The sequence below is a fragment of the Mytilus edulis genome, chromosome 9 (assembly GCF_963676685.1).
Source record: "Mytilus edulis chromosome 9, xbMytEdul2.2, whole genome shotgun sequence".
Lineage (NCBI taxonomy): Eukaryota > Metazoa > Mollusca > Bivalvia > Mytilida > Mytilidae > Mytilus > Mytilus edulis.
In genome coordinates this window covers 74,377,751-74,391,077 of record NC_092352.1, presented here as the reverse complement: position 1 = coordinate 74,391,077, position 13,327 = coordinate 74,377,751, and the positions used below count along the sequence as shown (strand labels likewise).

General features: G+C 30.7%; 1 protein-coding gene across 14 annotated transcripts in view; it reads right to left on the bottom strand.

The window, feature by feature from the left end:
• LOC139489011 (scaffold attachment factor B2-like) overlaps positions 1-13,327 on the bottom strand; it is a 49,125-nt gene that overhangs the window by 27,783 nt on the left and 8,015 nt on the right. For 11 of the 14 annotated variants that reach the window (XM_071275039.1, XM_071275035.1, XM_071275036.1 and 8 more), the window contains exon 4: positions 579-797. In XM_071275039.1, the coding sequence (XP_071131140.1) occupies positions 579-797 (219 nt within the window). Of the gene's footprint in view, positions 1-578; positions 798-5,246; positions 5,591-13,327 lie in introns of those variants that run through there. The other 3 variants (XM_071275046.1, XM_071275049.1, XM_071275047.1) reach the window with 2 other exon arrangements.

The window sequence follows — 13,327 nt, the reverse complement described above, 5'->3', positions numbered from 1 at the left end:
TAACTTATTCTTCTTCGTCAAGTATGTATTTATCTAAATGTTTTTAAACTTTTGCTTAACCTAGATCCCATACTGGACTATTTGTTATGTATGAATTATTATAAGTTATACATGTGCTTAAACTTTTGTATAACAAATATTCCACAGTTAACAATTGTACCACTTCAGTGTCAATGTATACATAATCACATGTATTAAAATCAAGTCTATATTATATCTCTTCCATCAGTTTTCTTTACTTGGCTCATCATACTGCAATATCTAGTTTTTTTCTTTGTTGGGGTTCAATGAAAATGACCTACCTCCCCAAACATGCCAAAACCATAAGACTTGTTTATGTGACAAAACAATTTGTAATAGTTTAGTACTTAACACATTTATTATTATATTTCTCAAAGTAATCAATTACTACCATAACATATGGAAGGTTTATATTTATTTAAGTTATATTATATATATATCTTGTGACATATGTTTGTAATAAACACACTGGATTAAAACTGAAATCAGAAATAAAAGAACAAATGTAAGTAACCAAAACTAAAAAAATTTGAATCATATCCTGATAACATATTTACCTTTTCTTTCTCCACTACTTTCTCAGTCTGTTCTGCTTCTGTTTCCATTTTCTCCTCTTTTTCTATCTCTCCATTTTTTCCCTCTTCTGGCTGATCTCCCTCTTTCTTGTCTTCCTCCTTTACAGAAGTTGTCTCCCCTTCACCTTTACTATCATCACCTTCCGTCTCATCTCCTTCACCTGTTTCCTCGTCATCTTCATCTTCGTCTTCTTCTCCATCCTGTCATGACAAAACAACATTTCTTGTTTTATCGTAGAATAACATATCTGTAATTTGTACTTATATCCATTTCCTTAATATGAAATTTTACAAATGACCAATCATAAATAAAATAGAAGATGTGGTATGATTGCCAATGAGACAAATCATCACAAGAGACCAAATGTCTCAACAATGAGCAAAGCTTATCAATATGACATAATAATGTAGATTCTTCCGAACATTCTGCCTCAATGCAGGACAGACAAACTTTTGGGGGAAATAATTCCATCTGATTCCTATGTTTTATCTTAAGCGAAAAAAGAAAATCTAATCTGAAGACCTAGGTGACAGACAGATTTTACTGAAACAAAACTATATAAATTATAATAAATACAAATGAGATGTTGTTTTATTTTCAATGAGACAACCTGGGAATCTTATGAACAATGATGAATGGACCAGAAAGTTTAGTTTATTGTATCCCATAGAAATAAAAAGTAGATTTGTGCACAAAATTCTTTGAAAACTAAACAATGTTAGATTTTTAATCCACGTACATTTTATATATTCAGCAAGCTGAAAACTTTAACTAAAAACACAGTGTAATTAAGGGATAGATCTTTGGAATAACAGTTTAAATTTTCAAGATTTCTTCCAACACATCTAATTTTTCATCAATTGCAAATGATTTTTGTCAACTTTACATAAGAACATTTCACGAACATGATGATTTCTACATTTATATGAAGCTGAGCAAATATCAAAATTATTTTATATATATTCACTTGATCATATTGTTGATGTATTTATTCACCTTTGGAAATTACAGACTAATTTCATCCTAGTAATGTGACACTTCTTTTCATTAAATATTTATTAAATTTATATCCACCCAATTTAAAATAAACATGTTTACATATAAATTTTTGGGTGGAGATTTACTGACAAAAAAGTAATGAGCATGTCCACAATATCCTTGTAAATCAAAGGTTTGAATACTGAAATTTTAAATTAGAAAATATTTAGTCACTTTCCATTACACTAAAAATATATACACTCTTGAATTGAGACAACATTTAATATTTTGATCGTGTTTATGTTGAATTTTAAAAAACTTTTGAAAAAAGTGAAATGGCACCAAATTAAGTGTGTTCAATGAACATGATGATGGACAAATAACACCGACTGAAACAAGAGGCTCTCAAGAGCCTGAATCGCTCACCTGAATTTTTTTTGTTTAATCTCTCATCAATGATTATTTTGGCTTTTCAATTTATTTAAATGTTCTTTGAATCGTCCTATTTTCTTCAAAAGCAAAAAAAATCATTTTCTCCTATGTTCTATTTTAGCCATAGGAGCTATGTTTCTTGACATACAAAGAAATGAAATATAAAATTTATACTAGATACTCTGAAACTCTGAAACTCATTTAGCCTAAGTTTGGCTGAAATTGATACAGCAGTTTCATAAGAGAAGATTTTTTAAAGTAAGTCAACATGATGAACAAATTGTGAAAAAAGTCTTTAAAGGGCAATAACTCCTAAAGAGGTCAATTGACAATTTTGGTCAAATTGACTTATTTGTAGATCTTACTTTGCTGATCATATTTGCTGTTTACAGTTTATCTTTATCTATAATAATACTCAAGATAATGACCAAAAACTGCAAAATTTCCTTAAAATTACCAATTAAGTGGCAGCAACCCAACAATTGGATGTTTGATTCATCTGAAAATTTCAGGGCTGATAGATATTGACCTAATGAACATTTTTATTCCATGTCAGATTTGCTCTTAATGCTTTCGTTTTTGAGATGTAAGCCAAAAACTGCATTTGACCCCTATGTTCTATTTTAAGTAACGGCGGCCATGTTTTTTGACGGATCAAAAATCAAAGCACACACTTTGTGCAGGATAATCTAAGGAACAACCATGCTAAGTTTTAACCAAATCCATTCAGTAGTTTCAGAGGAGAAGATTTTTTAAAGTTAGCAAATATGATGAACAAATTGTGAAAAATTGTCATTAAAGGACAATAACCCCTTAAGGGGTCAATTGACAATTTTGGTCATATTAACTTATTTGTAGATCTTACTTTGCTGATCTTTTTTGCTGTTTACAGTTTATCTTTATCTATAATAATATTCAAGATAATGACCAAAAACTGCAAAATTTCCTTAAAATTACCAATTAAGTGGCAGCAACCCAACAATGGTTTGTTTGATTCATCTGAAAATTTCAGGGCTGATAGATCTTGACCTAATGAACATTTTTACTCCATGTCAGATTTGCTCTAAATGCTTTCGTTTTTGAGATATAAGCCAAAAACTGCATTTGACCCCTATGTTCTATTTTAAGTAACGGCGGCCATGTTTTTTGACGGATCAAAAATCAAAGCACACACTTTGTGCAGGATAATCTAAGGAACAACCATGCTAAGTTTTAACCAAATCCATTCAGTAGTTTCAGCGGAGAAGATTTTTTAAAGTTAGCAAATATGATGAACAAATTGTGAAAAATTGTCATTAAAGGACAATAACCCCTTAAGGGGTCAATTGACAATTTTGGTCATATTAACTTATTTGTAGATCTTACTTTGCTGATCTTTTTTGCTGTTTACAGTTTATCTTTATCTATAATAATATTCAAGATAATGACCAAAAACTGCAAAATTTCCTTAAAATTACCAATTTAAGTGGCAGCAACCCAACAATGGTTTGTTTGATTCATCTGAAAATTTCAGGGCTGATAGATCTTGACCTAATGAACATTTTTACCCCATGTCAGATTTGCTCTAAATGCTTTCGTTTTTGAGATATAAGCCAAAAACTGCATTTGACCCCTATGTTCTATTTTAAGTAACGGCGGCCATGTTTTTTGACGGATCAAAAATCGAAGCTCACATTTTGTGCAGGATATACTAAGGAACAATCATGTTAAGTTTCATTCAAATCCATTCAGTAGTTTCAGAGGAGAAGATGTTTGAAAAATTGTTAACGACGACGACGACGACGACGACGACGACGACGACGTCGACGACGACGACGACGGACGCCAAGTGATGAGAAAAGCTCACATGGCCTTTTAGGCCAGGTGAGCTAAAAAAGAAGAAAATATAAACAATTGTTCATTACACAGTACACACTAGTACTGGTATTGATGTTCTGATAATTAATTATAATTGAAAAATGGTCTTTGATTTAAAAACTTTCCATTTAACAGGCTATTATTTGAACTTGGAATTATTTTTAATTATGGAATTTGCTTGATTTCTTGTTATTGAAATTTTTAATAAATTCCATGTAATTTCTGTACTGAAATGTTCTGTGCTGCGCTCAACACTTTCTATTACAAAGAAAATAGTATATCTTCAATAGAATGTACTGTGCCGCGCACAACACTATCTAACCAAAATACATTGTATGGAAAGTGTTATTAACCGTTCAAAAGATTATAATACCAAATAAACATGGAATATATTAAAAATTTTAAACACAAGAAATTATGCAAATTCCATAATTAAAAATAATTCCAAGTTCAAATAATAGCCTGTTATTTCCAGAATAACAAACTTTTAAATATATCAAATATATTAGCCAAAAAGTACTTTTATATAGATCACCCCCTTTATGCACATTTCATGTAGCATCAATAAGATGAAAATGACATAATTAAAGAATAGATATTGACATAACATACACATGATACATTAATGTAAAGAAATCATTTATTATATCAAAGTACTGCAAAAATATTTTAGAGTACTATAAATCAGAATTATCAATAATTGAAGCACATCATAAAACATTAAATTTAAATAATTAAGCGCATTTAATCTTGATAATTTCTACATCTTACAAATAACTTTCAATGGTTTAAATATCATTGAACATTTTGCCTTGGAGCTTATAACTTTACAAATATATTTGAAATGACGTCTTTAATTCAATTATACCTATCCAAATGACTTGATCTTTTATATAATCAAATTTAAAGCCTTTTATGACTTTTACAGCAGATTATGTGCGATATATGTCATGTATATCAATAATGATGATGTTTGTTTTTTCCCAAAGATTTCCTCTTTATACAGATTGAATTGAAGGCCAATATGATAAAAAGGAAGAATAAATTATAAAACGCATGTAATTTCAGCAAAAAATAGTGATAAGGTGTATTCACAAGGAATGTAGTAATAGTGGCACTTACAAGGTACATTTTTGGTACTACTGCCCTTGTCAAATATTCAGGATTTAGACCCCCTTTTACATCTAAGACCAATAATATTTCCCTTTATGCAAACCCTTAAGGCAGTGGTCAACATATTCATTCACCCTTTTAACATGGTTAAGAGGTCAGACTATAGACCAACAGATGAATCTTTGGCTATTAGGATAAAAAAAAACATGGTTACAGGCTGGTTTAAAACATTACAGACAATCTTAAAATGCACCTAGCCAAGAATTTACCATAACTATCCAAGTTTCTCCAAAAAAGTGTTCATATTCCAATGTGGCAATTTTTTCCTTCCAAGAATTATTCAGGTGTTGCATGCTTGTGCACATCAATATTCTTTGGTTTAAATAACACTTTTCTTTTTCAAATCATCAAAACTAATAGATCCTGAAATTTCTCTTCCTATGCTATGTGCAATAAATGTTCATCAAATCACAAAGCGAAACCAGTAAAAGGTGTCTTAGCTTATTGACCAACCTTACAAAAACATTACAACCTGTTCTCTATATAATGATAAACATCTGTGCCCCCAGACTAACATAGACTGATAGTGCAATACATGGACAGATCGATGATCTAAGAATACATTATAATTAGGATTTCATTTATTCGATTATCATGTTACATCATAATTAAAATGTAATTTAAATAACTGAACTTTTCATCAGAAGATCTTAATTCAATGTCATGAAAATATCTGTTTTAAGTCAGGAAACAAACATGCTCAAAAATAGAATCAAGTACGCAGACTCCCACTGTCTGTGACGACAGTAAAACACACTTTTGTCCTCAGAATTACCTAATTATTTTTGTCACAAATTACTGAGCCGTTATCATTAATTATTAATATCCTATAACATAAAATCTACAAACACTTAATAGTAGGCCAAGTATGTAAATCAATATTTGTGGAGTACAACACAACATAATATAATATTCTTTGTAATTGTCTGCTGGGTCATTATGACATAACACTTCTTCTTCTGATGTTATTTTTACATCCCATCAAATCCAAGGTCTATCAAAACTAATTATAGTTTTATAACAAAGGAGACTGATGCTAAAATAATGATTGGCAATTTACTTTCTTGTTTAATCTAAACATTAAATGTTCATCTTGAAAAAAAGAACAAAAGAATTGTAGGTCATTGTTTGTTTCTTTTTATTTCAATTTTTATTTTCCAGTGCATATAGTTCCAAGGTACTAATTCCTATGCCCACAACATAATTTTCTGGATTTACCTTCATTACAATCTCTAAACAAAACATTTTCGATCATGGGTAAATAAAGTGATTCAACATGTCTTTTACAGAACATCCAATCAAGAAAAAAATTGTTTGCCAGTAATAAAGGATAATCTACTCAAATTCTTTAACTATAAAAAGAAATCAGGTATTTCTGTGTTTTTCAAGACAAATATATTTTTAACAAAGTCAATCAACAGATTGAGATTTTCCAAGGGCAGATCCAGGATTTTACGAAAGGGGTTAAGAGGGAGGGGCCTCCTAAGAAATCAGAGTGAGGGGACATTTCCTAAAAAAATATCTTTTTATTGGCCAGAAGTGGAAGAGGGGAGGGTTTGGGGAGAGTGGACATTCGCCAGGTGCGCCTCATATGAATCCAGCACTGATCTTAAATCTAATATTTTACAATGATGAAATAAAAATTCAAATTGCACTTACACAAGTTACTTATAATTAACATGAATAAAATATTTTCAAGGGTATTCACAAGACAAATGAGTATTCAGCACATACATATGTAGCAAAGACTGAAATACATGAAATATAATCTGAGGCTTTTTAATGTTGGAATTTAAGTACTTTTTAAAATAAACTACCCACTATCAAGATGATCAGTTAAACACTACAGAAATCTAACCAGCCAGGCCACTCATGACCCCATCCATATTATGACCATATATAACTTATATAAGTGGACAAACAAAGTCAGATTAGTGATTTTACCTTCTCACTGAAGACTCCACTTAAAAAAGATCTTCTCATGTGTTTATAAGAATAAACTTATAGAAATAAACATAACCTTTCTATAATCCTTTATTTAGAAGTTTTAACATGCGGTCTATGATAAGTTATCGTCAGGTCAAAGGTTAAAACCCTCCAATCCTTTATCTTCAAAATTGTGATAGATAATTATTTATAGATTATCGGTGATCATCTCAACGAGATTGATTTTCGAGAAAGGCAATCGAGTTGAGATGAACAATGATAATCTTTTTATCGCTATTTTACCTATGAAGACGTTGTCAATTTCATGTTAATTTCATGTCAATTTCGTTAGCAACGCCATGTGCATGCTTAGTTTCTAGCGATAATTTTCCATCTCAAGCGAGTAGCATGATATGAAAATTATCATAAAAAAAGATCAAAGGAAAAATGCACAAAATAGCGATAAAAATAAATATTGATAAATTTAATGTTTAAACTTCACATACTGATGCATTTTTATGTTGAAAATCTGTTTTTAAATACAAGAATTTGAACTTTTTCCTTATCTTATCTTCTTATTAAGGGTGGTGGGAAATAGAAGGAGGGTTGGATGGGTATACTATAGTGATTGTTTCTGAATTCATTCTAAGGACAAATAAAAATATATTGGTGGTTCCAGTTACATACTTTTAAAAAATAGGGTCAGTAGGTCGGCAAATTTTTTTATTTTTTTTTTATTTTTATTTTTGAATGTCAAAATCCGGAAAAAAATTGTGTGTTTACCGAAATTGTTTCCGGTATTTTACACACCCCAACCAGAAGTCCACCATTTTTACATGTGTTTGGTTGTAAAATAAACAGTCATGATACGTTTTTAGTTAATTTTGTTGCATTCTGTTATGAATTGTTGCATTTTAGCCATAACAGATACTTGTGATGGAAATTCAGATGACAGAAATCTATGAATTTAATTATTTTAATTCACAATCCTCAAATTTGATCGTTTGAAAATTTATTTTTCAGAAATGAAAAAAAAAGTTCTAGGGTCGGGGGGTTTTTACTAGGGTCGGTTGGGTTACTGGAACCACACATATATTTTTATTTGGCCTAACAAGTTTCTCTTTGCCTTCATTATGGAAATTCAATTAAGAGCATATATAAATATATATGTCATAGTAATATCATCATTTCTATTTATTAGTATTGACTATTTAAATTATGGTAATCAATTTGACAAAATTCAATTAGCCTCAGCAATATATAATTTGTAATTATGTAATATACATGTATCTTAGGATCTTCACCATACTTTTCCCTAGCCTCATTAATTCTTAAAGGAGTACATATGTACCTGATCTTATACAGTACTAATGGATTATTTAATTTTGAACCAGAAGTCATGGAAGTATGGAAATTCTAATTCTAGTCAACTTTTATTTCTTCTATTTACATGTACATCAGAAAGTATCTTAATCTATTCCTTTTATTTTGAAAATATTTCTTATAGTGTTACTACATGACCTATGGGTGTGTTCAATTGAACTGGTCACACATTTAACTTTGATGAAAAGAGACCATTTTCTTAAATTCAAAAAACTATTATAAATTCCTCTGAGTATGTATATTGCAAGAGGATAATATTTCCATGAATGGATTGAATCTCCTTCTTTGTGTACCAATAAAACAAGTCAATATAAAAAGGAAAGCAATATTTTATAGACTTCAGAAGTTACAAGATCCATTTATATTCAACATGCGTTTATTAAAGAAAAAAATTCAATAGATCTAACAATAATTAAGCTCTGTTATTTAAAGAACTATTGAGAACTAGAAATAAAGGGTATCTGAATGCTGCGTCATCAGCCAAACTTTTCAGTGAATAATCTCCCTAGCTGGTGATTGTTCACAGTGATTGAATGATGGTGATTGTGGGTATTTCCCTCTTTCTAAACAAGAGTGCACAAGCTAAAATGTCTCGCCTGTCTTACTTATCATTGAATTTGTGTTGAAAGCCTGTTACATGAAGGTTTTACCCCAAGTATCACACACTCTTATCATAAGCAGTGCTCTATGAGAATGATCAAGGTCATCATGATGGTTAGATCATAGATGAACAAGGCCAGACAGACATGTACACCTTACAGTTGTCCGGTACATTTTAAGTGCCAGTCTGCCTAAGAATCAGGCAGTGGTGAAAACATGACCAAAAAAACCCACCCTTTTTGATATTGATTTCAGTTCATAATATGTAGTTATGCACAAAAATAACATTCATTTCCATTTTCTGTTCTGGTAATAGAAGATACAATTTGGTTGAAATGCACTAGAAATTAACAAATAAGGGGAGATAACTCTGTAATTTGCTATCATTCTAACCAATTTTCTAACCAAGTTATTTGATATTACCAGACACACACAAACGAAAGACTGATACTTTTTAACTCAGGATGATGGTTAGTATTAAATAGCATGATTAGCTCGGTGGGTTTTTTCTAATCATGTTTTAATTTTTACCTAAGTTGCCTGATTCTTACAAAGACTGGCACTTAATTACTAACATACATGTCATGCATGTACATTTTTTAGCTGAAATATAGCTATTAGTATTTGTAAAACTAACAAACACAAAATCCTAAAATTTAACCAATGAATCATGAAAATGAGGTCAAGGTCATGATCAGATGATATCAGCTAGACCAACATGTACATTAATTACAATCATTCCATGCACCAAATAAAGTTCACCTATTGCTTATTTGTAGTACTGAAAAAGCAGACCAAAACACAAAATCTTAACATTGACCAATGAACCATGAAAAATGAGGTCAACATGGTCAAAGTCTCATTGGCAATCATACATTGTACCTTTATCTCCTTATTTAAATTTTAAAAATCACATTCATTTTCTCAATTCATGACAGCTGTTAAATGTATGACTAATTTGTTCCACATTTAAAAGCACTAAAGAGACAACAGGTTCTAGCAAGTACTGCAATTGTTGCATGTCATCTTTTCATCTTAAAACACTGAACAAAACGATAGGTTAAAGTGAGTTCTGCCTTTAGAAATACTTGACGACGAAAAAACATTATGGTAATTTCTCATTACTTTAATATAAAGTTTCCTGGTTGAACAATAAAACTATTTAAATCATAAAAAAAATCTTTAATATTAGGTTGAGTACATGTACATTATCCAAACATGAAACTTCAATAAACTAAAATAAAAAAAATTAAATCTGTTGAATAGTCTATTTGGCAAAAATATGAAATATTTAAAATCATGTCAGTCAAATTATGTAAAATCACTGTTATCCATCATAAAATTAAATAAAACTGCAAATCATCATTGAAATGCATGACAACACATAATCTAAACACAACTTTTTTTTTTTTAAATATTTTCTTGTTAATGCTCTCTAAAATTTACATAAAATATAGAATTGGATAATTCGAAACACTAACCATTGCTCCGCAGGGTGCAGCTTTATACGACCGCAGAGGTCGAGCCCTGAACAGTTGGGGAAAGTATGGACACAACATTCAAGCTTGATACAGCTCTGAATTTGGATTGTGATTAAATAGTTGACACAACATAGGTTTCTGACACAGAAGGAATGTGGTCAAAGAACTTAAACTTAAAAAATTTAAAATTTTAGATTGGACATTTACCTATTATGGTCCAATATCCAAATTCTAAATACATGGTTAGATTCAGCATATCAAAGAACCCCATGAATTCAATTTTTGATGAAATTAAATAAAGTTCAATTTTGGACCCTTTAGACCTCAATGTGGACCAATTTCATGACCGGGCCCAAATATCAAAAATCTAAATACATGGTTAGATTCAGCATATCGAAGAACCCCATATATTCAATTTTTGTTGAAATCAAACAAAGTTTAATTTTGAACCCCGATTTGGACCAACTTGAAAACTGGGCCCATAATAAAAAATTTAAGTACATTTTTAGATTCAGCATATCAAAGAATTCAATTTTTGTTAATATCAAACTAAGTTTAATTTTGGACCCTTTTGACCTTATTGTAGACCAATTTGAAAACGGGACCAATAAAGGGCTGCGCTTTAGCGCACGATACGCCCGTTGTTTGAAAGACGACGGGCTTATAAAAATGGCAAAAAAGACTACAATGACAATCAGGAGCAGCAAAGAAGATAACAGGGAAAGTGAAGATGGTGAAAGTGACTCTACTGAAAGTTATGATCTAAATGAGGAAGTAGGTGATGAAAGTAAGGATTTCATTGATGATGAAGATAAAGATTTCATTGATGATGAGGAGGCCTCTTCTGAGAATGAAAATGAGGATTTTTCTGATGATGAGGACAGTGATTACAGTGAAGAAGACACTGATGATTAAACCTAGTTCAGCTTTTCAATATTTAGCATAAAAAACAAATATCATTAACATTGGCATATAACATAGAAGTCTTCAATGCAATATAAGGAAAGTGATATATGATTATGGGTTTTAGTAATTCTATGGCTGATTTCCAAATTTTATAGTAGTTTGAAAGAAGGTAATTTTCTTGGGGTATATTGCTCATAGTTAGATTCTGTTGAACACAGTAAGGAATCCATACTCAATTATACAAAGATGTATGCAAAAGTTGTTCAAATGGTGCTTAATATGGTGGATAATGATTATTACCTTTTTATTGTTTAGAATATTCACAAGATGATCTTATTGATAAATGTTTAGGAGACTTGATTTCCTTATTTTTTTCATTAAATGACACCATTTAACATTTAAGGAATATTTAGTCACATGTTAGGATTTTCATGTTGTCACTTGTTCACTTATGTGCTATTGTAGACTAGTTATGGCTTATAACATTTTTTATTGCGCTTAACCCTTCCACCGAAACCGAACTCTATAAAAAAGCTGCAATGCTAAGGTATCATTTGTGATTTCAATTGCAACCAATTTTAACAAGAGTAAAACATCCTATATGTAAAAACAGTATTTGATTTTTATTCATAGCTTAGATAGTAAAAATGTTATCATAAAATGATATATGCCTCAGGGAACAGTTAGTATCTCAGGGACTGCTAATGTGCTTTCATCCTTGCAACCATTCAATAATAGTACAAACGTATGACATTCATTGAACCTATTTTTTGCAAGAAATTTAATGTTTTAAATTGAACTAAAGATTTTACAAATTTTATGTTTTCATCAGATTTTATTAAGTATTATTTGTTACATCAATAGATATAAACAATTCACCAAAGTTTCATGGACATTGGTGAAAGCCTTTTTGAGTTATTGTCCGAAGTGTTAAAAATCCCCCCTTTTTTATGAATAAAGCCCCATAAATCCAAAACTTAAAATCTGAAATTAAAAAAAAAACGAAAGGGAGCTTACGTAAATAGATATAAACAATTCACTTAAGTTTCATGGAAATTGGTGAAAGTGTTTTTGAGTTATTGTCCGAAGTGTGGACGATGGACTGAAGGACGGACAACGGTATACCATAATACGTCCCGTCTAAAAGACGGGCGTATAAAAATTAAGAATATAAATACACGGTTAGATTTGGCAGATCAAAGAATCCCAATAATTCAATTTTTGATGAAATAAAACAAAGTTTAATTTTGGACCCTTTTGGCCCCTAATTCCTAAACTGTTGGGTCCAGTTCTCCAAAAATCAATCCCAACCTTCCTTTTGGTGGTCATAAACTTTGTGTTTAAATTACATAGATTTCTATTTCCTGTGCAAAAACCAACAAAAATGCTTATTTGGGCCCTTTTTCGGCCTCTAATTCCTAAACTGTTGGGACCAAACTCCCAAAATCAATCCCAACCTTCCTTTTGTGGTCATAAGGCCAATTAAAATTAATTGATAGATTTTCATCCCCGCCCGCCCCTCTGAAATCGTCCCGCCCCGATTTTTTTTTTTTTTTTAAATTACTATTTCCGGATTTTGTTCATGTTCGTTACCGGTAACCATTGATAGTTTCATTTCATTCAAAACTTCCTGTTTCAAACTTTGGTTTTGTATTTCTTCGAGTAATCTAACGAAAATGATTAAGTCGACATATATTCTGCTGCTCAATGATAACATCAACATCTACCGAAAATAGAGATTGATTACGAGAAGGGCATGAAATATTTGGGTTATGAGTAAAACGATGTGTCTAAAAACGCAAATCGCGGTATGTCACAAAAGATTAGAAAACCTTTCTTATTTTTATTTATTACAATGACTTTGTGTCAGGAAATTGGGCTGTGAATGATATCCAAAGCGCAAGAATCATGGAACACACTGGTACAAAAGCATGACTGGCTTAAAGAAATTGACACAAGCACAAACTTGTTAGATTTATAACCGTATATTGAGC